Source organism: Podarcis muralis, chromosome 5 (assembly GCF_964188315.1).
Source record: "Podarcis muralis chromosome 5, rPodMur119.hap1.1, whole genome shotgun sequence".
NCBI classification, from domain to species: Eukaryota; Metazoa; Chordata; class Lepidosauria; order Squamata; family Lacertidae; genus Podarcis; species Podarcis muralis.
Genome location: NC_135659.1, coordinates 93,817,213 through 93,845,094, shown reverse-complemented (window position 1 = coordinate 93,845,094; position 27,882 = coordinate 93,817,213). Strand labels below are relative to the sequence as shown.

The 27,882-nt window shown below is 45.9% G+C and overlaps 1 protein-coding gene across 1 annotated transcript in view; it reads left to right on the top strand.

Annotated features, from left to right (window-relative positions):
• The window catches only part of CHRNA4 (cholinergic receptor nicotinic alpha 4 subunit), an 80,942-nt gene extending 53,775 nt beyond the window's left edge, over positions 1-27,167 (top strand). The window contains exons 5-6 of the mRNA XM_028735436.2: positions 3,804-5,187; positions 26,816-27,167. Of these exons, the coding sequence (XP_028591269.2) occupies positions 3,804-5,187; positions 26,816-26,941 (1,510 nt within the window). The 3' untranslated portion in view covers positions 26,942-27,167. The remainder of the gene's footprint in view (positions 1-3,803; positions 5,188-26,815) is intronic.
• Positions 27,168-27,882: the final 715 nt, after the last annotated feature.

Genomic DNA, 27,882 nt, shown 5'->3' with positions numbered 1-27,882 from the left:
GCAGAGGAAAACACCCTAGGAGGAGATGGGAGGAACTCAAGAAATGTAAAGCTGTAGCAAACTGAGCATCTGTCCTGAATAGAGGGATTAGATTCAGATAGGGATGTTAATGTTGTTTGATGACTGGATTTCCTGCTGATCCACTCCTGCCCAGAAACCAATGTCCCCACTGTGGAAGGACGTGTGGATCCACAATTGGCCTCCACAGTCACTTACGGACTCATTGTTAAAACCGTGTTTATGGTTTCGGCTATGAGTGAAGAAGAAGAAGAAGGGATGTTAATGTTGTTTGATGACTGGGTTTCCTGCTCAAACCCACAGTGGAACAGGGGACTTTTGCAGAAGCAACAGCTCTCATCAGAAAGCAAAGGCCTGCAGAAAAGAGAGCTTCTGCCTTCAACTTGAAATAAATTATTAAATCTGCTCCACATAGAAGCCACACATTTTTCCAGTCATCATCTCCCCAGACAGAACTCATCAAGGGGAAACCATGTTACATTTGTGAAAAGTACAGATTCCTGCCTCCCCGCCCTCCCTTCCAACCCTGCCAGGTTGCTTCAATGCACAGATGTAATGCGACAGCTGCAACATGAGGATTAGATTGCTTTTATGTGGGGTGGGGTGGTTTCTCGGTACAGAGAAAATGAGGAGAGGTGGGGTGGGTGGGTGGGTGGGTGGGTTGGTGTGTGCACATGAGAGGTGCAGCAGGAGAAGATGATGAGAACGGAAGGTTTTCTGAGAAATTGAGATGGGCCCTGATCCATGCTCGTTCTGTTAGATTGTCTCCTTTCCTTCACTGTAGGTGAGCGGTCAATTCTGATGACCAGATTAGAGGATACATTTGCTACAGGCTGGCACCCGGAGGGTTAGCCCTTCCTGTAGGTAGAGTCATCATCATCATCATGTTGTTGGCATTTGTCTGTTTCAGGAGCCAGCAGAGGGGCACACCTTGGCGGCTAAATCGCGCTTTGTGCATGCGCAGAAGCGCCGAATCACAACCCCTCGCGTGCGCAGATCACTCTGTGGGTTGCGAACATGCATCCCACACGGATCACGTTCGCAACCCGAGCATCCACTGTAGACAAAGTCATGGAGGATGAGACTATCAGTGGCTAGCAATCATGATGGCTATGTTCTGCCTCCAGTGTCACAGGCAGTATGCTGGTGCGTACCACTTGCTGGGCATCACAAATGGGGAGAGTGCTGTAGACCTCAGGTCCGGCTTTCAAGTTTCCCAAGGGCATCTGGTTGGCCACTATGAAGACAGGATATTGGGCGAGATGATGCTTTGGCCTGGTCCAGCAGGGGTATTCTTACGGTTGTACAGTGGTACCTCGGGTTACAGACGCTTCAGGTTACAGACTCCGCTAACCCAGAAATAGTACCTCGGGTTAAGAACTTTGCTTCAGGATGAGAACAGAAATCGCGCGGCAGCGTTAGCGGGAGGCCCCATTAGCTAAAGTGGTGCTTCAGGTTAAGAACAGTTTCAGGTTAAGAACAGACCTCCAGAACGAATTAGGTTCTTAACCCGAGGTACCACTGTATGCTTTTTCCAGGTGGGGGGATGGTATCAGGGATGCATCACATTATTTCTCTGGGTATCTGAAGGCAGAACGGAGAACTTGGCAGAAATGGAGGATCAGGTTTCTCCAAATGTAACGTGCAATGGTTTTGTGCTAAGTTATATGCACAAAAGGGACACAGGTGGCGCTCTGCTGACACAGAGCCTAGGACTTGCCGATCAGAAGGTTGGCGGTTCGAATTTCCGCGATGGGGTGAGCTCCCATTGCTCAGTCCCTGCTCCTGCCAACCTAGTAGTCGAAAGGACCTCAAAGTGCAAGTAGATAAATAGGTACCGCTCCAGCGGGAAGGTAAACGCCATTTCCGTGCACTGCTCTGGTTCGCCAGAAGCGGCTTAGTCATGCTGGCCACATGACCCGGAAGCTGTACGCTTGGCCAATAAAGCGAGATGAACGCCGCAACCCCAGAGTCGGCCACGACTGGACCTAATGGTCAGGGTTCCCTTTTCCTTTACCTTACATGCACAAAAGTTCAAAGAGTTAGATGAAAATAGGCACACGGTCAACTAAGAAGGGAATGGTGGTTGGGACTTTGCAGCTGAGCTTGGGTTTGGCTGTTATAATTATGAACGGGACGTGGTATTTTTTCCAGACAAGAGACCAGACAGACATTTCATTTACTTGCAAGCCGACTGAATAATTAACTTGCACAGCATGCAGACATAATGTGCGACATTGCGAGGTCATTAAGATTCCATCGCAATCTTTCGATCAATAAGACATCATTTGACATGCACAAATTTTGCTCTCCAACCCAGCAGTTCCTGTGGGGACCCTGATGGTAGTACAGCATGGTGGCAGCTGAGAGGATGGACCCTGAATCAGTAAATCCCCATTTACATCTTGCTGAGTCTCTGACCTCTCCCTTGTATAATGTGCTGGTCATCATATTGACTTTCCTTACTGGGCAGTTGGGGGAATTGTTGAGATAATGTATGTTTGGTAGTGTATGTATGTTTTGAAAACTGTGAAATGCTTTATGCAATTATTATTATTAGTAGTAGTAGTAGTAATCATTACTACTGCTACTATTTGCTCTTTATGTCTGGTTCACACAACCAGTCATCATAAGATGTATTTTGGGCAGAGGGTGATAATAATAATAATAATAATAATAATAATAATAATAATAATAATAATAATAATATATTATTTATACCCCGCCCATCTGGCTGGGCTTCCCCAGCCACTCTGGGCTGCTTCCAAAAAAATATTAAAATACTGTAATACATCAAACATTAAAAGCTTCCCTAAACAGGGCTGCCTTCAGATGTCTTCTAAAGGTCTGGTAGTTGTTGTTCTCTTTGACATCTGGTGGGAGGGCGTTCCACAGGACGGGTGCCACTACCGAGAAGTCCCTCTGCCTGGTTCCCTGTAACTTGGCTTCTCGCAGCGAGGGAACCGCCAGAAGGCCCTCGGAGCTAGACCTCAGTGTCCGGGTAGAACGATGGGGGTGGAGACGCTCCTTCAGGTATACTGGACCGAGGCCGTTTAGGGCTTCAAAGGTCAGCACCAAACTCTGAATTGTGCTCGGAAACGTACTGGGAGCCAATGTAGGTCTTTCAAGAGGTAGCTTTGTGAACACACCAAGCCACCCTACATCATGCAATTGCTATTTAACAGATTCTGGAAATCTATATTTTAACAAAATGTTATCCAGGATTGTGTGCCTGAGGATCTAACAAGTTTACAGTTGCCATGTGTCCTCTTTTTCCAGGACATGTCCTCTTTTTCAGGGGTAACATTTTTGTCTGGGTGGATTTTTAAAATTTGCCAAAATGTCTCTGGCTATAATTTCTGGATGACACATAGACATAACTGGTGGCTGAAGACTCTCTCTCTTCTGCCCCACTCACCAATATATCACAGCTTCTATAGCCTACATACAGTAGGGGTATTTAAAATGAGACTCGTCATAGTGTCCTCCTTTTTGCTCTTCAAAATATGGCAACCCTAGAGGCTAGCATTGCAGAAGACGCTTACCTCTTCTGTAGCTCCCTTTGCACCGAGTCCACCTAAATAAGTCTAAGCTGAATGGAAGTGTTTTTCCAGGGTTTCAGGCAGGAATCTCTCTCTATCCTACCTGGAAATGTCAGGGATTGCACATGAGACCTTTTGCGTGCGAAGCAAGTGCTCTCCTTCTGAGCTAACACAAATACATGAGAAGGCCTTCTACTGATTATCCTTTTCTTTCCTGTGTTTTATTCTCCTTTCCTAACACAGTGCGGATGGGGATTTCGCAGTCACCCACCTCACCAAAGCCCACCTGTTCTATGACGGGCGGATCAAATGGATGCCTCCAGCCATCTACAAGAGCTCCTGCAGCATCGACGTCACCTTCTTTCCCTTCGACCAGCAAAACTGCACCATGAAGTTTGGCTCGTGGACTTACGACAAGGCCAAGATAGATCTGGAGAGCATGCACCGCCATGTAGACCAATTGGACTACTGGGAGAGTGGAGAATGGGTGATCATCAATGCTGTGGGCAACTATAACATCAAGAAGTATGAGTGCTGCTCGGAGATCTACCCTGACATCACCTATTCCTTCATCATCAGACGCCTTCCTCTCTTCTACACCATCAACTTGATCATCCCCTGCCTTCTGATCTCCTGCTTGACTGTCTTAGTCTTCTATTTGCCTTCGGAATGTGGGGAGAAGATCACTCTTTGCATCTCAGTCCTCCTGTCTTTAACTGTCTTTCTCCTCCTTATCACCGAGATCATTCCTTCCACCTCATTGGTCATCCCCTTGATTGGAGAGTACTTGCTCTTCACTATGATCTTTGTCACCTTGTCCATCATCATCACTGTCTTTGTGCTCAATGTCCACCACCGCTCCCCTCGCACTCACACCATGCCGGACTGGGTGAGGAAGGTTTTCCTTGACGTCGTCCCACGCCTTCTCTTCATGAAGCGTCCTTCAACAGTGAAGGACAACTGCAAGAAGCTCATCGAGTCCATGCACAAGATAGCCAACTCTCAACGCTTTTGGTCCGAGACGGAAGTAGAACCCAACTTCACTACCTCGTCATCCAACAGCCCTCAGAGCAACGAGCAATCTCCCACGTCCTCTTTTTGTGCCCATCTCGATGACCAAGCAAAACTACCTCCGGTGTGCAAGTCCCCATCTGGGCAGTATTCCATGTTGCACCCGGAGCCGATTCGGGCCAGTTGTACATCCCTCCAACCTCCCTGTCACCCTCTGGGAGACTCTCAGTCCAGCTCAATCTCCAAAGGCAGGTCGCTCAGTGTCCAGCAGATGTACAGCAGCCCAGTGAAAGCAGAAGAAGGGACCATACGTTGCCGGTCGAGGAGCATCCAATATTGCTACTTGCAAGAGGAGTCGTCCCAGACCAATGGGCAATCCAGCGGGTCCCCAGCTTCCCAGCGCTGCCATCTCAACGAGGAGCAGCCCAAAGCCAAACCCATTCACTGTAAATGCAAATGTAAAAAACCCGAGTCAGCCAGCACCTCAGGGCAAGGGAGCAAGACTCTTGGCACGAAAGACCAGCAGCTTTTGCTGATGTCGCCAGCCTTGAAGTTGGCTGTGGAGGGGGTCCATTATATTGCAGACCACTTGAGAGCAGAAGACGCAGATTTTTCAGTAAGTAAAAGAATAACCGTAACTTGTTTGCATCAGCACCTTTTCGCTGCAAAGTTATGTGACTCGGGATCCAATTTATTAGTACCACTAGTGTGCAGCTGAATGTTTTCCACCTTCATTAATCGTAATAATGTTAGATTATGTGTGTCCCCACTCTTGCAGCTTTCATTCAATTATTATTATTATTTTTGTAGCTGTTCACAACCAATCTTTCCTCAGTCATTTTCCTCCTTTGCTGCCTCTTCAACATCATTTCCCCCCTCTATTTTGTTTCCTTTGCAAGTGATCCTAGCCAATCAGGGATTAGGTGCTCTAGAAGATGAAATCATAGCAGCACGTAGCTGATCACTGTTTGATATGTATGATGGTGCTACAAGTAAACAAGACCTATGGGGGGGAGCTTGTCCTGTAATGGCCACACGGTAGATTATAGCCTCTCAGGGTTTACTCTATGTATTGAACAGTTTATTTTGCAGTGGCCCCAGGAAAATCATCGAAGGGCTCCTTTCTGCTTCTGACAAAGCTTTTTGTGGAATCTCACCCCTTCATTTCAGCACAGAGCTAATTCCTATCATTAACATCCGAGGCTTCGCACCACATAATCTTTACACATGGAGTCAGTCGTAGCTCCCTTACAAGTACATTAGTATGATAACATGGGCCCATTCATTCATACTGTACACTTCCAACTGCACCCTTGGTCTTAAGTGAATAGCTTAAAAATTGCAATCAGTTCTTATTTCCTGCTTGAACTTATGAGTAGCGGGAGAGGGGAAGCAAGGATTAAGGGGGAAAGTTTAATATCCAAGGTGCTTAAATCTATCAGGTCCTTCATCAGGGTGTTTCATATACAGAAGTTCAACCTTCTCTAATACTATCTCATTTCCCTTTCTACTTGAAAGTGCTTAAAAGCATGTGGGCAATGTCTGGTAGACTCCAAAAGCTCAGGGTTTGGTGGGAGAGATCTGAGCCGATTGTGATCCAATTTTTTGCCCCCTCAGAATTCCAGTGGTTGTGGAAGAATGGGGAGGGATGTCCAAGCGTTTAGGTGGGGGAATATAAAAGTTTTGTTTTTTAATGAGGTCATTGGGGTTTCCTCTTCTTTTCCTTCCACTTAAAAATGACATCAAGTTGCCACTGCAACTGAAGTCTGGCAGCTGGGCTGATGTTCCCATGAAAATGTGGGCTGGAATGCCCCATGGGAACACATCACTTCACAATATTGCAAGTAAGAAAAATGCTTTTTGAGGGGGAAGCGACCTGAAATGGTTACAAGTTTCACAGAGGCTCCCTGAAAATTGCAGAAATTCTCTCCCTGAATACTTTCATCTGGGATGAAGGTCACATGAATGCTCACATGGGGAGATTCTGGGTCAGTTCTATTCTGAATAGGATGTTCAATAGGGTCTGCATCCTTCAAAAGGAAAATACAAAATTTGATTATTCCTGGTGGGTATCAATCACGAATGGTTCACTCACCTGTTGGCTGGTTTTTACAGTTTGGGTAATTCGTGAGTTTTATTCACGGTCATGTGGGTCCTCTTTTTATAAGGTCCCTGAAAAGGCTGGTGAGATGGAATAACAGAAATATCTCAAAGGAATGTCTTCAAACTCACCTCTTCATACCCAACCTCCATAATGTTACATTTTCACTTTGGTAGCTCAGTTGAGACTCTAACCAACTGGATTTTTTCAACTTGGCAATACACTGTGCTGTTCACTGAGTGCTGGGTGCTGAGTACCACTGAGCTCAAACAGAGAGCCCCTTAGATTAGATACAGAGCCCCACTCCTTCTGAACCAGCAGGAATGCTGGTGAAAAGGAGAGGTCCGCAAGCATTTTGGGGCAGGCAAGAGACACTGTGGACCTGGATCTTCCTGGGCTTGAAAGGCAGGTTCAGGGCTGGCTCAAGATATTTGGCTGCCTGAGGCACAATGGTATATGCCGCCTTATCGCCCCACTCCCAAGTTAAGGCACTTGACGCTCAAGGCTGGCGAAGTTGTTTTGGCACCTGAGGCAGAAAATATTAACCAGCTCCTCTCCTCATCGGTAAAATACAAGATCAAAATTAAATAACGAGCAATTTGCTGCCCTTTCGTGATAGACAAAATCGACTCCCCAAGGCTGCTGCCTCATGTCACCCCTTGTGGGGCTGGCTTGGATCAGGTGATTCACAAGAGCCATTCCTATTCTGTAACCTGCCACATAACTACAGCCAAGGCAGACCCTCCAAGTGTCCCTATTTTCCAGGGACATCCGTGATTTACAGAAGCCATCCCAGTTTCTGATTTGATCCCGGAATGTCCCACTTTTCCTTGTTGTTGTTGTTTAGTCATTTAGTCGTGTCCGACTCTTCGTGACCCCATGGACCAGAGTACGCCAGGCACTCCTGTCTTCCACTGCCTCCCGCAGTTTGGTCAAACTCATGCTGGTAGCTTTGAGAACACTGTCCAACCATCTCGTCCTCTGTTGTCCCCTTCTCCTTGTGCCCTCCATCTTTCCCAACATCAGGGTCTTTCCCAAGGAGTCTTCTCTTCTCACGAGGTGGCCAAAGTATTGGCGACTCAGCTTCAGGATCTGTCCTTCCAGTGAGCACTCAGGGCTGATTTCCTTCAGAATGGATAGGTTTGATCTTCTTGCAGTCCATGGGACTCTCAAGAGTTTCCTCCAGCACCATAATTCAAAAGCATTGATTCTTCAGCGATCAGCCTTCTTTTCCTTAGGATGCCACTATTTTCATTGGAGAAATGTTGGAGGGTATGGAGTTATCTGACCCCCAAGCCCTCTAAAGGCAATCGTGTGTAGGGAAGCGTTAAAAAAAAAATGTTTAATGTTTTATTATGCTTTTTTATATGTTAGAAGGCAACTAGAGTAGCTGGGGCAACCCTGTAAGATAGGTGGAGTATTAATAGTAAAATTATCCTTATGGAATGGGATGTCCCTATTTTCATTGGAGAAATGTTGGAGCGTATGCTACAAGCCAAGGCCTGCAGAACTCTCTCATTCTGGGACACTTGCCACTAACAAAACAACTGGGATGCCCCCCCGAGGGACCATATTCTTCCTCGGACAGCTTTGCCCCCACACCTGTCCTGCTCAGCCTAGCTCAGCCCAGCCCATCTGTATCCTGCTCAGCTCTGAGTTGTATGACCCCTAGCTCTGACTTCTTGCTCCCTGTCAGGCATACGAACTCCACTCTTGCCTGCCTCTTCTGCTTCATGTCATTTACAGCCTTTCCAGCTGCTGGGGCCTGACCCTGCAGAGTCCCCAGCACTGAGAAACTGGTGCTGGGTCTTGCCTCTGTGCTTCTTTATGTCTATGTTTAGCCCACTGCAGTTAGTCGTGATCGCTTCAGTAGCTGTCGTGAGTTTTTTTGTTTTGTTTTAAGAAGGCCAGGAGGAAAACGGACTGCGATGCCAGAACGACAACACCCATTGAAAGCAAATCAGATTGTGGGGGGAGCAAACCTCAGTTCTCAGATGCTCACCTGGAATGCCCCATCGAGTGCTGAGCACTATGACTGGAAATGGCCACGCACAGGAGCTTTCAATGGCCATCGGTGGCGCCCAACTCTTTCGTAGGACTGAGCACCAAAATATAGCTGAGCGTAATAAGCCATCCCTAAAGCTATTATCCCTAAAGCTATTATCTGGGAACAGAAAGCCTGCACCTTGCAAGAAACAGATAAAACCAAAAAAAAGGCAAAAGAGAGAACTGAAAAGGCTGAGTTTGACCGTATTTGCCTTCATAGATAAGCCACCAACAAGACAGGGGATTATTATCACCCCTGTCTACTGTTTACAAAAGTGTCTCTGGCAACTGAGTTTGGAAGAAACACCACGCAGCACAGTCCAGTTCTTAGGAGAAAGTTAAGTGGCTGCGCTAAGTTATTTTGTGGTGGAAACTACGCTTCAGTTTCCCAGTAAGAAGAGTGGAGCACACTTCAAGGTCTCCAAGAATCTCATCATACCATTGATGACATCAACACAGGGGCATGTTGAGATCTAGAGACATGTGAACAGTAGAGCCAGGGGGGTCTGGAACAATGCCTTGGTGTCTGTCGTGAATTCTCCGCGACACTTTAGCAGAAATGCTTAGAGTTCCTGGTTCTTCAGTGCAGTACAGTATACTTATTGTGAGCTATATATACACAATAATCTACAGGCTATAAATACACGAGCAGTTCATACAGTCAAACAGAGTACCTGGCTGCACCTTAAGGCAAATAGGAAGATCTTTCTATCTCTCCCTCTCTGACCACACTCTTCTACACCACCCCCTTACTGCTGGACAGGTTTCCCTTTTAAACCGATGACAGCCAATTAACTGACAGCACATTACTGCTGAGTCTTTCTGACCCAGCACTTCCATAGAAAATATTGCAGGCTGATTGCACCAGCCAGTTCCATCAGCTAGCAAACTCAAAGCCTGCAGACTTACTATCTCACACAGCATTCTGTGAATCCCGACAGTGTCCTCAGAGTCCTTCTTTGCCTGCCCATTGCTAGAAAGTACTATATCAGAATGGGGTGATCACTTGGCTTTTCCAGGAGGCCTTCAGATTTTCCAGGAGACACATTCATCTAATTCCCCCCTCCCCCGTCCTTAAATACATCAGACCAGGCTTTGGATTATAAGGCGGGGAAGGTTAACGAGATACATAGACTCTACCCCACATCTAGCCAAATCCAATTTTAGCCAAATCCATGCCCTGCATAGTTTTTTTTTTGTTTTGTTTTTTTAAAAAGAGTACTGGAGGGGTCAGAACAGTGACCTACTCTTGGAATTTTATTCAAAATGCTATTTGTTGTATCTATTTAACCAATGTTATTTACTGCCTAAAGGTAAAGGTAAAGGGACCCTTGACCATTAGGTCCAGTCGTGGCTGACTCTGGGGTTGCGGCGCTCATCTCGCTTTATTGGCCGAGGGAGCCAGCGTACAGCTTCCGGGCCATGTGGCCAGCATGACTAAGCTGCTTCTGGCGAACCAGAGCAGCACACGGAAATGCCGTTTACCTTCCCGCCGGAGCGGTATCTATTTATCTACTTGCACTTTGACATGCTTTCAAACTGCTAGGTTGGCAGGAGCAGGGACAGAGCAACGGGAGCCCACCCCGTCACAGGGATTCAAACCACTGACCTTCTGATTGGCAAGCCCTAGGCTCTGTGGTTTAACCCACAGCGCCACCCGCGTCCCTTTATATACTGCCTACTCGACAGCAAACCTCTAAGAAGCTAACAAAAATATTAATTTTAAAATACCAGTAGCAGCAAATGTGAAACAAGTTGGAGATTCTTTAAAGAAATGCTGGAATTAAATAAAGTTATGGGCTGCTTCACGCCTCCTCCCACAGCCACCTCTGTGATAACCACTGTCCGTCATAACATCTGCTCTACAGGCTAATACTGGTACAGGTTTCTTCTCCATAATCCATCTTCACTCTTCATAGCAAGATAACCCTCCTCCTCTAACTAAAAAACAAAACAGAGTTATAATCAGAGCATGACATTTCAGTTTGGGCTTCACCACCTTTCTCTACCACCCCGCTCCCATCACCTCGCCCAGACTTGCTTACCATTGATGGTTGAGACACTGTGCTGAGCTTGATTGTTTCTCTGCTTGATTGGGATGATCCAAACTGGGAATGTCAAAGTCGGATTCCCGCCCGATGTCAACAAGAAGAAATGGAGGGCTGGATTCAGCTACCCTGTTCTGCTAGCGGAAGCCAGTGGGAGGACCCCTTGCTAGTACAATGGGGCTTTCTCCCCGTACGCCTCCCACACCTCTGCTTTGGAGGGTTGGGACCACCCCTGGGAGAGTGTGCAAGGCGGAAGAGAGGGGAAATCGCTCCATCGGGGAAGCAGAAACACTAGCACTGATTGTGCAGTCTCCTTAATGCTACATTCACTGCCCCCCAAAATCTGGCTAGCAGCTAATGACTGACACTGCCCAATTCTCCTTGATAGAAGTTCGTCAAGGAGAGGTGAAGTCCTGTGTTGCTTGGGTTTATAATATATATATGCTGAGGTCTGTCATTGTCAAGGGTTGTGGGCTGGTAATCCTGCTGATGTGTTTGCACCATGCCTACCTTGTGTCTGCCTAACCCCTTCCCCTCTCCAGCCCTCTCCAGCCCAAAGGATGTCAGGTGAGTGGCACAGCACTATCAAAGCCATCCTTTGCACTGAGGCGGTAGCTGGAGTAGGACATTTCCAGGCTTAATCAGAAACAGCTGACTTTGGCTGGCAGAAGAAGGTGGTTATTGGTTGATTTCCCCCATGCTTGGATGTACAGTAGCTGTCAGAGGACAGGTTGTCTTTAGGGCAGGGCCAGAGGGGGAAGCAGGTGGAGTAAAGATGCGACTCTGACCTTTGTAGGCTAGGCTATGTTGTAACTGCAGAAAAGTCAGAGGGTTCTATACATACAGACCTCTCTCCATCCTCTACCCAGGCAAAGAAGAGGCCTTATCACAGTGCAAGGATACATCTCAGGCTGGCAAAAGCACTCAAGGTGAGTGTGGAGCAGAGTCAGTGTGGGAAGAGTACCTGGACCTGAGATTCCCCCAACCCTGATCTCCCTGCTAGGGAAAATGCTTTGTATGGAGACAACCAACTGGCTCAATCTCCAGTTGAAAGGGCTTCAGAGAGACTGGGGGAAGAACTTCTGCCAGAGATCGAGGAGAGCTTCCGCCTCTCAGAACAGAGCTTGGGTGGAGGGGGCAACCTTTGGCCCCAGAGATGCATGGGGACCCTGGCCTAATTTCAAAAGCCTCCTGAATGTCCAGATCGATGGCATGACTGACAGGCAGAGAGGAATACAGGAAGGGAGAGGGAGAGAGAAGGCTGTGAGGGAAAACACATTCAGAAGTGCACATTTTGAGAGAAAATGCATTTTCAAATACATAGTCAAATGCATATTTTTGTGCCAATTAAAAAAAGAATTCACAGATCAATGCAGAAACAGGGCAGCACAGATTTTTATTTTATTTTTTGCAGAAGTGATATGGACTGAAATTGGACTTTGTTGTATATCTGTCAATAATCAAACTTCCCTCGTGAGTGATAGGACCATGAAGTATATATATATAGCCAGCTATTTTTATCTTCTTATATTTATATCCTACTTTTCTCCCTCCATGAAAATCAAGGAGTCCTATATATGTTTCCCAAGTGGTCACCCATCCTGGAACTGACCAAACCCAAAGCCTCACATCCACTTCAAACCATACTCTGGGACAATTTCCAGCACTGTGGTGAGGAGCTGCTTGGAACTGCACTGAAGGCTGCAAAGATTGCAGTAAATGAAATTGGGAGAAAGCTATGCCTTGTGGACTTTGAATGATGTGGCCCTGTGAGCTGCGGTTCATTGCTGCCACAAATAGCAAAGGGCCAAACTTTTAAAGGCTATGAGAATTCAATCCTGTGCATGTTGTGCAGCCAGCCACAAAGCAGGAGTTCTTCCTCCCTCCTTTCCTTTCTTGTGTCTCAGTTTTTTTGAAGCAACTTGCAAGTAAACCCCACTCCGAGACAACCAAAGTGTGCTATATAGCATTCAGCAAAACTGAGAAAACAAATGGTTAAAACCTTGCACTTTTTCATCCTTTAAAATAGTGGGGTCACAGAGATTTGACAGAGTTGCACCTCCCATCCATGCATGTTCACTAGCATATGAAAGCAGAGTCCATCATCTAAACCAGGCCAAAATAAATTGCAGGTTAGCAACTGAAAGTCCCTGGGCCAAATCCGGGCCACTAAAAGATGCTTATTAGCTCCATTTCATTTGCCAGTCAAGAAGCAGCAGCAACAGGTTTGGCAAAAGTGACTTCTGTGGCATCTTGACCTTAAGACAGAGGGTGTAAAGGTAAAGGGACCCCTGACCATTAGGTCCAGTCGTGGCCGACTCTGGGGTTGCGACGCTCAGCTTGCTTTATTGGCCAAGGGAGCTGGCGTACAGCTTCTGGGTCATGTGACCAGCATGAGTAAGCCGCTTCTGGAGAACCAGAGCAGCGCACGGAAACGCCATTTGCCTTCCTGCCAGAGCGGTACCTATTGATCTACTTGCACTTTGACGTGCTTTGGAACTGCTAGGTTGGCAGGAGCTGAGCTGGGACCGAGCAATGGGAGCTCACCCCGTCATGGGGATTCAAACCACCGACCATCTGATCGGCAAGTCCTAGGCTCTGTGGTTTAACCCACAGCGCCACCCGTGTCCCTAAGACAGAGGGTAGCCCTTCTCAAAGTAGCCCTCTGGGAAATCTACTTACTGACCAGAAATCTACTTACTGACCAAACATCTGAATAACAATTTCATTTAAGGTAAGGCTGGCCAACCACCAGACAGGGGGCCTGGTCTGGCCTCCCCTGTTGATTCCCCCCCCCCCCGGTCCCCCAAGGCCCCACTGATTTTGGTGGCTGTAGAAGAAAAAATGTAGACATGGCACTGTCCTTGATCAGCCCAGTATCCCAATGGAGATGCAAAGTTCCCCTTTCCCCATCATCCGATGAGTGGGAGTGAGGATTGGGGTCTGTGTGGCTTGCACAACCCTGTGAGGTGTGTGTGCCTGCGAGTATGTGGGGTGTGGCTCCCCACCACTTTTGCCAACCCTCACCACAGGGATAAGACCCCTGGGGGGTTGGCCAAGGGTGAATGCCACCCTCAGATGAAAAACCTTTGCTCCCCTTCATCTAAGGAAATCCTGAACTGCCCAGTCGCCACCTGCCCAGTCAGATTTGATCTGAACACAGTAATAGCCTCCTACCCAAGAAACAGAAAATCCATCAACTGCCGTTCTCGCTTTGCAGACATCATCATAATAGAACTAGTCCCATTCATTGGAAGTCACACAATAGAATTTGTTCTGCGTTGCTTCCCCCCTGATTACTCATAAAAGAAGCAATCTTTTATTTTTCTTCTTTTCCAGTTTTTTTTTTTTAATTTTTGCTTGCTGGGGGAAATCTTGCCACGCATTTCTCATAAATATCTTTCATAACGTTATTGAAGAAATCATTATGCTGTTATTGTTTCCCTGATCCCACACTTTCTTCTTTTTTCGCTGCCTTTAATTGGCAACATAAGGTTGGGTGATGAAAAATGCAATATTTCAGGTGCTTGTTTTTCTAGCCTGTCGATGCCTCTCCCTCGTGTGACGCGTCGTGACGCTTGGTGTTGCATAGGACAGGCCCATTGCACAATTAATACAACAGAATAAACAACAACAAACAAACAAACAACCCAGTGTGTGAGTGAGGACTCGAATTGGAGGGAAATAACTTACCACCGGTGGCCTTGAGTTTCCATCAACTTTATTTTGGGAAAGAGAGAGAATCTATAATATTAGAATGCTTATTTTGTTCTTGGGTTGCTTCTGAAAAGGGAAAATTGCTTCTCTAGCTTCCAACGCCACAGGGACTAAAGTAATTTCCCCAGAAAAGTGACTTGAACTCTGTCAGGTAAGCCTGCGCTGGCTTGTATAAATATTTTGCATCAGAATTAACTCAATGCTTTCCTTCCCTCCCAAAAAAATGTCAACCCTTTGCACCAATGCAACTCAGATTTTACCCCAAGAAAACTACATTCTGAAATTTGTATGGATTGTGCAAATTAGGAAGCACATAAGAAGCCGGTTTATACCGTTCAGTGTTTTCTACTCTGTTTTGCAGTGGCTGTCCAGTGTTACAGACAGGTGTGAGGATGTGGGTGGCGTTGTGGTCTAAAGCACCGAGCCTCTTGGACTTGCTGATCAGAAGGTCGGCAGTTTGAATCCCCGTGACAGGGTGAGCTCCCATTGCTCTGTCCCAGATCCTGCCAACCTAGCAGTTCGAAAGCACACCAGTGCAAGTAGATAAATAGGTACCGCTGTGGCGGAAAGGTAAACGGCATTTCCGTGTGCTTTGGTTTCTGTCACGGTGTTCTGTTCTGCCAGTAGTGTTTTAGTCATGCTGGCCACATGAGCCGGAAAGCTGTCTGTGGACAAACACTGGCTCCCTCGGCCTGAAAGCAAGAAGAGTGCCACATTCCATAGTTGCCTTTGACTAAACTTAACCATCCAGGTTTCCTTTACCTTTACCATTACCTGGAGACAGATGTCTTTCTCCACTTTACCTAGAGATGCCGTGAATTGAACCTAGAACCTATAGCATGTGCTCCGCTGCTGAGCTGCATCCCTTCTTCTGCAAATAAAGCAAGAATCTAGTCCTCATGGTTCTCCTGTCTTCCATTGCCTCCCACAGTTTGGCCAAACTCATGTTGGTAGCTTCAAGAACACTGTCCAACCATCTCATCCTCTGTTGTCCCCTTCTCCTTGTGCCCTCCATCTTTCCCAACATCAGGGTCTTTTCCAGGGAGTCTTCTCTTCTCATGAGGTGGCCAAAGTACTGGAGCCTCAGCTTCACGATCTGTCCTTCCAGTGAGCACTCAGGGCTGATTTCCTTCAGAATGGAGAGGTTTGATCTTCTTGCAGTCCATGAGACTCTTGAGAGTCTCCTCCAACACCATAACTGCTCTTAGGAATAAATAAACCATGTAACCACCCATCCAGACATGCTTGGCTTATGAAACTTACCACTTAACTTTATGTTCATTCTGTCTTGGGGCATGGGTGCGTGTTGGGGAACCTGTGGCCCATCAACCCCAGTTGGCATGTCCAGTGATCTAGAATGATGTGGGGTCTAGTCTAGCAACATAGGCAGGATCACAAGTTCCCGACCCAATCTTAAGGACAAACAACTTTCTCTCTGTCTCTCTCTCTTTTTTAAAAAAGGAAAACTAAGATTCTCAGGATGCTGAACTCTGTGTTTGCTCACTGGGACCAAAGAGGACACACAGCCTGTCTAATATCTGAGTGGCAGACATTAAGCCTGAGTTCCCAACTCCCTTGGAAATGTTGGGGGTTTAGTCTTGTCCTGCATAATAAATGGAAGCAATCCATCATTTGGAGAGGAAATGAAATGTTCTTGTCTGAACTGGAAATAGGACAGTTGGCTTATTCATCCTGTGCACCTTTGCAGCCATTATGCTTGAGCACCAGAATTAACTGGCTGCAAAATGGCTTTTCTCCCCCATTACAGGAAATGATGTCGTCCTTATAAAAACAGCCTGATGGCATCTGACTCTTTAAAGGCAAGGTTATTGGGCTTTTTCAAAAGAAGAAGAATGCCTGGATACAAAAGGCTATTGGGACAAAAAGACAGCATCCAGTATTATGTGGAAATGTTTATATAATTTAGCAGAGTTTAAACGATCCCCAGTTTGAGTCTATGCAGCGACAAGCAGGTTGCTAACTTGTTTGAGTCCTATACCTTCCTGGTTGATAATCCCTTTCTGTCCCTCTTAAAGAAAACACACATGAATCTGAATCATATTAACATAAACTACTTTACTATCAGATTCATAGAATCATAGAATCATAGAGTTGGAATAGACCACAAGGGCCATTGAGTCCAACCCCCTGCCAAGCAGGAAACACCATCAGAGCACTCCTCACAAATGTTTGTCAAGCCTCTGCTTAAAGACCTCCAAAGAAGGAGACTCCACCACACTCCTTGGCAGCAAATTCCACTGTTGAACAGCTCTTACTGTCAGGAAGTTCTTCCTAATGTTTAGGTGGAATCTTCTTTCTTGTAGTTTGGTTCAGGTTTACAGAGTTGTTCCTGAAGGCAGGCTTAGGTTACATAACAGATAAACTATTTACTAGATAGTAGTGAGTCATGAGAAGACTGCATCCGAGCAGTTACCAGTTAACACTCCTTGCAGCACCGACCAACCAGTGTGGAGCCAGTGTGGTGCAGTGGTTAAGAGCGGTGGACTTGTAATCTGGTGAACCGGGTTCGCCTCTCCGCTCCTCCACATGCAGCTGCTGGGTGACCTTGGGCTAGCCACACTTCTCTGAAGTCTCTCAGCCCCACTCACCTCACAGAGTGTTTGTTTAGGGGGAGGAAGGGAAAGGAGATTGTTAACCGCTTTGAGACTCCTTAGAGTAGAGATAAAGTGGGATATCAAATCCAAACTCTTCTTCTTCTTCTTCTTCAACTGACAAAACTGCCTGCCACATAGAGGCAGTTAGTCCTCTCTCGGGATGTTGCACTTGACCAACAGCTTTATATCCCACATATCAGTTGTACTCAGAACAGGTCCATTAATAACTGGCTTAGTTCCATTCATTTTTATAGGTCTACTTTGAGTAGGACTTAGTTGGCTGCAACCCAAAGTTTCCTAGATGCCCTTGATGCTTGTCTGCAGTCAAAACCAGAAAACAATGTCAGAGCCAAGATAAATGCTACTGTCCACCTCTCCGTTTTAATTACTGGCATGTGTGAAAACTGATCATCCTTTTGGCCCCAACAACTAATGGGGGTCGCCTAACAGCTTTTAAGCTCCCAAAAATATTTGGGGGAAGCCATGACTGTTTAAAGTTGTATCACAGTGCTCTGAATGTATGGGGTGAACATGGACCTGGACTCCCCTTGGTTTTTAACATTTTTTCTTTAACCTAGAAAGTTTCCCCTTTCCCCTTAGAAAATGAGCCTCAAAACTGCTATTTGCCCAACAAGAGGAAGTATGCAGGTGTTAAGTGAGCATCCAAGCCAATTCCTGCCCCTCCCAGCTGCATTTAGCTTCCATTTAAAAATGGGAAATACAGCCACGTATCTCCCATCATCTCATCTCATCTAACTTTCAATCCCCGTGAATTCAGTGGGATTTACTTTCACATAAATATGCATAGGAAGGATTGGTCTGAAAGGGGGGAATTTAACAAGCCATCACTTATCAGGATGTGCCTGTCTTTAAGTTCCTGATCAGTATTCCGCAGAAGCCTCACTGCCACAAGGGGAATGTGGTTGTATTAAAAGTAAGTGGTTCTTCTAATTAAGTGCTTGAGGTTTTTTGTTGTTGTTAGGTGTTTTGTTTTTGTTTTTAAAAAGAAAAAACAAAGCCAGAAGACAGGAAGCAATAGGGTGTTCCAAAAATGGCCTTGTGCAATTGAGATTTGCTAGGGACTAGTGACCTGGGTTTGTTTGGGTCTGTTCCTGCATACCCTCCAACATTCCTCGGATGAAAATAGGGACATTTCTCACTCCCCCCTTGCAACTGACCCTCCTTGACCCCCTCCCCATTTTTTGTCCCAATCCCCAGAGCATTTCCTATCAGAAAAGAGTGTCACCACCACTTCACCAATGGGACACAGCACACACACCCTCCGCTGTCCTGGGAAAACCCCTTAATCCGGATTTAGTCCAACCACATGTGGGGAACATCTTCCCTAGCTGAAGGGCTTGAGAGAAATCCAGACGACAGAGAAAGAGCAGGGTGGGAACGTCAGCAGTTCAGTAACGAAGCAGGAAAGGACCTCTGAGTTTCACCCAAAAAAATCTCATTTATTCAGCCCGCTGCATTTGGATTGCAACATTTGTCAGTGTTTATTTTCTGTTTGCTCTGCTGAATCACTTTGCAATAGAGCACATAGAAAATACAGAGTTGCTTTGCCCCTGACGAAGTCTGTAATCAAAACGCATTGGGCTGAATAAATTGGTGTCTCTTAAAGGTCCTCTGGTCTCTCATTCAAAATGGCCTCTACCCAGCATCCCAAAGCTCATGTTTGACCTGGATACTTGAATAGGCTTACCAAGTGGGGGAGGGCCAATGGGTTACCTGAGTGGATGGAAATCACTGTCCCAGGAGTCTTGTGTCTCACTGGAGGAGAGTCCAGGCCCAAAGGTTCTTGGTTCTAGTCCTGGTGACTCTCAACTAGAGATGGGTGAGAGAAGTGATTCAGTTCACATTTAAAGGTGAACACGTGTAAGTCACGCTTTCTGAAACACACAAAGTGAAAATCAGCCAAACTTTGAAAACAGGACTTTTCTGAATTTTGCAATTCTCCAGCCAAGTGTACAAAAAAATCACGTGCTTGGGTAAAATTTGTAAATAGGTGCATATATTGGTGAAAATTACATAGTGAAATACGTCATATTAGAAAACTTTGCCTTGCAAAAATGGGTTTGTTAGGTAACGTCACATACAAAAAATGTGTAGATTAGGAGAATTTTGCACCAAAATGCTGATGAATAATAATAATAAAAAAGCAAGCTGATATAGAAATGTGGAGAATTAAACTTGAGACTGGAAAAATGAGAAAGTGAAACTGGCAAGTCCACCCGTCCTCACTCCCATCATTATGCTCCTAATAGTATTGAGGGTTTTCTTTGGAGGAAATTGCTTGCGAATAAAGTAAATGCTTTCCCTCTGCTCCGTATGCCAACTAACATGGGGTCCCCTGAGATGTAGAAGACAGGTCCCCTGTTAGCATGTCTGACCATGGCCCACCAAGACTGTTCATCTGCCATTTTGTTGGGGAGTCTTCCCGAATGCCAGATTTTGTGCAAAGCTGCTTATACAAAGAACTACAGGAAGCGGAGAAATGGACAGCAATTTGGAAAAAAAATGTATACAACAGGACGCTATGTAGTACCCCTTGAGGGAGGTATTTTTGTTCTAGTGTTTGTTGGTAAAAGATGGTTGAGATACACTGGCTGCAAATTGGGTACTGAACTATGTTTAAAGTGCTGGAACTGGTATGCAAAGCCCTATACTACTGATGGCCAAACTTGGCCATCCAGCTGTTTTGGGACTATACTTCCCATCATCCTTGACCACTGGTCCTGTTAGCTAGGGATGATGGGAGTTGTAGTCCCAAAACAGCTGGTGGACCAAGTTTGGCCATCACTGCCCCATACAGTCTGGGGCCAAGATGATCTCACCCTTTAAATACTCAACTGATCACTGCACTCTGCCAGAAAGGGCATCCTGCAGGTACCATCTTATCAGGAGGTGCATTCCAAACTCACAGGCCTTTAATGTGGTGGCACCTACCCTTTGAAACTCCTTCTCTTCTAAGCAGAGACTTTTATCCTGGTCAGTTCCCCGCTCCTCCAAGTCTCATTACAATGAATAAAGGGCCGAGTTCCAGACCTCCAAATCAAGTTGAATTGTAAGCTGTTCTTTTGAAATATAAGTAGCTCTTTTTCTCCTCTGTGAACTGATTTCTCCATCCTAAAAAGTACGGGGGGAGGGTTAATTGCCCCCCAGAGAACATGTCTAGTAGGCTTGATATTAATTTAATTTGACTCTTGGGGAAACATGCAGACATTGATGAAGTTAAATAAGCATGGATGTAAGAAGCTGAAACCAAATTCTGCCAAAATTTTAGTCAGGTCTCGTTAGAGTCATAGACATGCCAAGTCCACCACTTCAGTTTTATCAATCGATGGCCCACAGCGATATCTTCCTGATGTTTATTCGGAATATCCTTTCTTGTAACTTGCAGCCATTGGTTTGAGTCCTACCCTCCAGAGCAGGAGAAAACAAGCTTGTTCCCTCTTCCATGTGACAGCCCTTGAGATATTTGAAGATGGGTATCATATCCTCATTGGCTTGATCCAACAGGCTCTTCTTATGTTCTGACCTTGAAGTGGACTCTCAAACAAACTAGGACCCACTTAAGATCTCTTAGTATTAGTGATAGTGATGGAGCCTTTGAATGGAATGGCTTATATGGTCTTACTGAAATTCATTGTTTTGAACTAGGGTGGCCCTTTGTCCTGCTTTATAGATGGCAGTCCTTTATCAGAAGGGCTATCCAGCTCAAGTAGAGAGGGTTGGAAGAGCTGTGAAGTTGCCCATCCATAGTTAGAACCTGGGCAGGAGACTAGCACAAATCTCACCTGCTCACAGTCTTCCTCACTACGGTGAGAGCTGTTGCATTTCACTTGAATTATACACTTCTAAACTTGCGTACAGTGGCACCTTGGTTCTCAAATGCCTTGGTACTCAAAACAACTTGGAACCCAAACACTGCAAACCTGGAAGTAAGTGTTCTGGTTTGCAAACTTTTTTCAGAAGCCGAACGTCCTCCATTTTGAGTGTTATGCTTCCGATTTGAGTGCCATACTTCCATTTTGAGTGTTACACTGAGGTCTGTCTGTTTTTGCTATTTTTTTCACATTGGTTTTGTGGCTTTCTTTGTTTTGTTTTTGTGACTGTGTGGAACCCAGTTCAGCTACTGATTGATTGATTGTGTACATTGTTTATTGCTTTCAGTTTATGGATCGATGGTCTCGTTAGATAGTAAAATTCATGTTAAATTGCTGTTTTAGGGGTTGTTTTTGAAAGTCTGGAATGGATTAATCCATTTTGCATTACTTTCTATGGGAAACCGCATCTTGGTTTTGGAACGCTTTGGTTTTGGAACGGACTTCCGGAAGGGATTTTGAGAACCAAGGTACTACTGTATTGGAAAATGGGGTTTATGCTCATCTGTGTCCTTTGGGGAGGGGGCAGTTCTTAAGCTGCTGCCCTATTTTTGCACTTGTAACTTGACAGCCTAAAATAAGAAACCAGAGCACGTTTTTTGGTAACGATTTGCAAGCAGAGCAAAGAGGGGAATTTGCCAGATAACTTAAGCGCCATAAATAATTCCAAGAGCTGATAGCAGAATCACAACATGCTTCACTCGGACGTTAGCACCATCTTGATGTGACATGATTTTTCCTGGCGTTTTGAGATTTGAAGAAGCAGCAACACCGTGGCATGGTAATAATTAATGTAGGAAGTGAGGGTGACGGATGATTTTACACAGCCGCTTTTGTGGTAACTGTCAAGCTGGACAGAATGACAGATCAGAAGACTGGTTATGTGGATAGCAGGGGCTAATGCTTGGGAGGGGGCTTCTTAAAGGGTGAGAGGAGGACAAATAGCTTGTGCTCTCTTCCCAGGGTGACGTAGTAGTTTAACTCAGGTAGCTGTTTCAAGAAATTCTGAACCCTCTTTCCAGTTTAGAATTTGGGCATCCTTTACTGTCTCATGGGTGGCACTGTGGGTTAAACCACAGAGCCTAGGGCTTGCTGATCAGAAGGTCAGCGGTTCGAATCCCCGCGACGGGGTGAGCTCCCGTTGCTCGGTCCCTGCTCCTGTCAACCTAGCAGTTCAAAAGCATGTCAAGTGCAACTAGATAAATAGGTACTGCTCCGGCAGGAAGGTAAATGGCGTTTCCATGCACTGCTTTGGTTCGCCAGAAGTGGCTTTGTCATGCTGGCCACGTGACCCGGAAGCTGTACGCCGGCTCCCTCGGCCAATAAAGCAAGATGAGCACTGCAACACCAGAGTCAGCCTAATGGTCAGGGGTCCCTTTACCTTTCCATTTACTGTCTCACTTGGGAACATAGGAAACTGCCTTATCCCAAGCTTGGCTGGTTCATCAAGCTCTGGCTGGCAGTGGCTCTCCAGGGATTCAGACTTGGGTCTCTCTCAGCCTTACTTGAAGATGCAAGGGATTAAAGCTAGGACATTATGCATGCCAGACAGATGTTCTACCACTGAGCTGTAGCCCTTCTGGGTTTCAAAGGCGTACTCTAAAGAGGTGTAGAAAATACAATTCAACCACAATGTTTCTAAACTTTAAAAATAAACTAAGAAGAAGACTGATATAAAGAGAGTCCTGACCAATCAAACCAGTGATCTATTTAGTCCAATGTCCTGTTCCCTACAGTGGCCAGCAGCAGATACTCAATTTGACATGCCCACAATCAGGTCATGAAGTCAATAACCCTCTCCCAGTTATTCTTCAGCAGCTGCTAGTCAGTGCTATATTGCCCCTGAATCTGGAGGTTGCATATAGCTATCATCAATTGTAGCCATGGATGCCCTTACCTTCCTTGGATAGGCAATTGACAGCATGGACTGGTTATCAAAGTTTTAAAAAGCAGCATCAGAAAACTGTTGTTAAAATGCAGCACCCTCAAAGGCATGCTAAAAAAAATAGGTTTTAATTGCTCACTGGAAAAAGGAGCTGAGATGAAGCCAGGTGGACTGCCCTTGGAAGGGCATTTTATCACATTGAAGCCGCCACAGAGAAGGCCCTGTCCTTTGTGTCCTTATGATAGTACAGGGAACCAGAGCAGTTGACCTCAGCCCTCAACCAAGTTGATATGATGGCTCCATCCCATGAGCCTAGCCAGGACTCCACAAAGCCTGGAGCAATTACAGGTTTCTCCATTCCAAGTCTTGTTCTGTACCAACAGGACAGAGGTCACAGCCAAAGGCCAAACACAATTTATCAATAGATATATTGATTGATTTTATTTGTAGAGTTGGAAGGAGCCACTAGGATCATCTAGCTCAAACCACTGCAATGCAGGAATCTTTCGCCCAATTTGTTGTTGTTGTTTAGTCGTTTAGTCGTGTCCGACTCTTCGTGACCCCATGGACCAGAGCACGCCAGGCACTCCTGTCTTCCACTGCCTCCCGCAGTTTGGTCAAAGCTCTGCTGGTAGCTTTGAGAACACTGTCTTACCATCTCGTCCTCTGCCGTCCCCTTCTCCTTGTCCCCTCCATCTTTCCCAACATCAGGGTCTTTTCCAGGGAGTCTTCTCTTCTCCTGAGGTGGCCAAAGTACTGGAGCCTCATCTTCACGACCTGTCCTTTCAGTGAGCAATTTATGACCCTGAAATTAAGAGTCTCATGCTCTACCGACTGGGCTTTCCCAGGTGATGTGTGTGTGTATCACTATTCACAAAAATTACCAGAGCCATTTACAACTATTTCACATATAATCATACCATAAAAACCACATAAAATGTTAAAATCTGCAGAGAGTTTCCTCAAAACCTTAGCTGGAAAGAAAATCTATGTCGATAGTATCATAGTTCAGTGACATTATGGAGAATGTATGGGAATATTCCCAGTATTTGTTGTTAATGTTAAAAGGCAATGAGTGCTTCCCCCGCCCTTGTATGTGGTAGGATTCCATTATTGGAGCAATGTTGTATCCGCAGTTGAGAAAATTGTCTGATATAAGATCCCATTAAGCCCCACGCTTCTTCTGCTTGGTGTGCGTAAAAATAGAACACAGGCATTTCAGCCAGTAACTTGCTGATCTCTTCCCAAATTTCATTAGAAAGATTTAGGAAACAAAGGCAGCTCCCAATATTGAACGATGATAGGCAGAATCTGTGGCTTATTGTGCTAATAGCAACTATCTGCTTTCTTTTGAATCACCAAAGAGAAATGGTCATTAAGAAGTACTGGCCATAGTTTCACATTACCTCAGGCACAACCTAAACTGTATGCTTTTTATTTTAATCTTTTTAAAAAATGCAATAAGTAAACAATATTTTTTAAAATAATGATGATGATGAACTGAGGTTCCTCCTTGGAACAAACATCTGAGCAAGTTTGAGTAAGGAAGGCTTGGAAGAAGTGGCCATTCTCCAGGGGGTGCCAAACATCTTCAGTCAAAGCACCAAATGCTAGATGGGAAGAGACTTTTGGTCAATAGAACTAAATGATTGACAGCAATGTTGCAAACTTTTTGCATTTCCTTAAATGTATAGAAGGACAGCTGGGAAATATGTAACTGACAGGATGTCCCTAGGTAGAACTATTCTTTCTTTTTAAAAAATGCTTTCACTTTTTCATGGCTGGAATATCTCTATACCTATCATCTCTCTCTCTCTCTCTCTCTCTCTCTCTCTCTCTCTCTCTCTCTCTCTCTGTAGCGCTTGAGACAGGGTTGTGGGTTCAAGACTCCTACACTGCAGAGGGTTGGACTAAATGACCCTCATGGTTCTTTCCAAGTCTATAATCCTATGATTCAGTTATATATTACCGTATTTTTCGCCCCATAGGGCGCACCGGCCCATAGAGCGCACCTAGTTTTTTTTGGGGGGGGAATAAAGGGGGAAAATTATTTTTCCCCCAGGCGCGGGGCTGGGGCGGTGGAAGCCCGAGCTTCCCCTGACCCCAGCCCCCAGAACAGGCTGCTATCCGCAAGCCTAGGGAGCCCGGTGGGAAGTCGCGCCTGGTTCCCTAGGGTTGCAGAGAGCTGCATGAAGCTCGGGGCACGCTCTTCAGCACGCCCCAGGCTTCAGCATGCAGGCAGCTCTGCACAACCCTTGGGAGACCGGTGCGACTTCGAAGTCGCGCCGGTCTCCCAAGGGTTGTGCAGAGCTTCCTGAAGCCTGGAGAGTGAGAGGGGTCAGTGCGCACCGACCCCTCTCGCTCTCCAGGCTTCAGCGAAAGCCTGCATTCGCCCCATAGGACACACACACATTTCCCCTTCATTTTTGGAGGGGGGAAAGTGCATCCTATAGGGCGAAAAATACGGTACATATGTTCTATAACAGCTCGACTTTTTCCACTGCGACAGAAGGTTCACCAATGTGGGTGACTGGCATGTCAACGTTTGCGAATAACCTTTGAGGTATCTCAGGAGCAGAGCACCTGCTTGGCATGCAGAAGGTCACAGGTTCTACCTAGCATCTCTAGGTAGGCCTGGGAAAGACTCTTTGAAGGCCTGGAGTTGAGTGTACAGACCAGCATTGTTACGGTCTGGTCTATGGGCAATTGAAGTCCCGGCTGAGGACTTCGGGACCGGGGGCAAGATGGCAGGGTGGGAGCAGGAACTAGAGTCCAGAAGCCAGGGGTCCGAGGGTCAGGAAGCAGGGAGTCACAAAGTCAAGGGTCCGAGGGGCAAGGAGTCAAGGAGCTGAGGTCCAAGGATCAGGAAGCAAGGAGCCAAATGCAGCTGGGCAGGAAACGTGTTGCTGTGGCAAAGAGCTGAAGGGAAATGCTGACCTTATATCACTTCCAAGCTCTTGCTACCAGGTGCAGTGAATTACCAAGCGGCCTCACCTGTGCGGCCGCACCTTGCCTCTCCAGAACAAACTTGGGAAGGCCCCAATCTTGCAAAGCCCTACTGGTCACAGGGCCTGGCTCCTGCACGCACTCCTGACAAGCATTTTCCCAAGTTGTGGGTGACCAGTGGCTCAGAAAGCCCTGTGCCAGGTGGGTTGCAGGCCTTATAAGTAAGCTCCAAATAATTATTGATTTCAATCCTTAAGTGGTAGGAGGAATACCTCTTACCTCATTGTTTTGTTAGTGTATTATAATGCTGCGGTGATACTTGCAACCAAATCTCAGAAAGGCTTGAGTCTTATATTTCAACACTTGGCAGCTGCTGTTTGCTAGCTGGCAGCAGATCCAGCAATCATTCAACAAAAGGTGCTTATACAGGGAGTTGTTTTGAGTGACTCTTATGGCTTGTCTCGGATTCATAGGAGAGAAGATGTCATAATAATAATAATAATAATAATAATAATAATAATAATAATAATAGATTTCATTTATACCCTGCCCATCTGGTTGGGTTTCCCCAGCCACTCTGGGCAACTTACAGACAAAATGCAAACTCACACATCCCACTCATACTTGCAGAAATGGATTGTATTTGATACTTTTTTTGTCCGAAGGTTTTCAATGGGTTGTTTTTTTAATTGATAACCATCCCTGGATTCTTTTGAATAAACTGTGGTTTTGAAAATCAATCAATCAATCAATCAATCAATCAATAGGATGTCATATAAGGCAAGGCTCCCCATGGCCAAAACCAACCAACCTTGGGTTTGCCTACCCACACTGCCAACTCTGGTGGCAGCTCTGCCTTAGATGACATCACCATCACAGACACAGAAAAGTCTATGTGCCTCTTGGCCAACCAGTAACTGGCAAACACCTACAGCCTTTCTTCCTGCTTTCTGAATGTACAGTAAGTGTCCTTCCTTCTCCCCTCTCTCATTCCAGGTGAAGGAGGACTGGAAGTACGTGGCGATGGTCATTGACAGAATTTTCCTCTGGATGTTCATCATTGTTTGCTTGCTGGGGACTGTGGGCCTTTTCCTACCTCCTTGGCTGGCAGGAATGATCTAGGATCCAAACAACTCTGGAAAGGAATCCGTCGCATCCCATTCAACCGATTCCAATCCACCTGGAAGGGGCAAAGCTGAATGCTGGAGAAGGCTGCTACGAACGGTTTGCTGTAATGTCTGCGCATGAACCATTCCTGGGGAGCTCCAACGATGCCTTCCAAGGTTGCATCACTTGCCTAAGCCATCTTCATCTTCTATATCTCTTTGGGGGCGGGCGGGAGGGGTGGGGCTGGTCAATTAAAGTTTATCCATAGCATGACGGCATCTGTTGTCATATATACTCCTGAGAACACAGCTGTGTTCCTTTAAAGAAAGTGCAAATAGAGGCACTTAACATAATGGACTTAGTCCCTCCTGGCAAGTCATTGGAGAAGTTTAGCACTGGCTGGGTAATGAGCTGAAGCTCTTCAGAACCAAACAAGGCCGAGTGAAGGGTCTTGTTGAGGAGTGTTTGAATAACTGGCAAGGAGCGGTGGAGGTGAAGAGGATAGATTTTTGTCGGAGGCACGCCTTGGTGGAAATGAAAAATATGAATTCAAGTTCTCCTGATCTTCAGAGTTCAGTTTCGTAATGAAACTGAGCAAACTGGAGGAAAGACATACCACATCTGGCCACCACTGGACTGTACATCTTGGCTGGTCCATATGATCAGAAGAGACACCTGGTACAGCTTTTGCTGGGCCAAACCACATTAGGCTGCAAGTGGGGGAATCCCATCTTTGCACACTTATTAAACTACCATGCCTGGAAGAAGAGTTGGCTCGAACTCTTCTTCCTGCCTTTTTAGTTTTTGTATTTGCAGGGAGCTTTGTTTGCACTGCAGGAATGTTCGGATTCTCCGCTGGCAATGTGAAAAGGAATAGACAAGCAAAAGCTGCAGTGTGCTGCTCTTGAGATCGGAAGCATCAGCTTTGCGGCTCTGAAGCTAAGGAAAGATAAAGT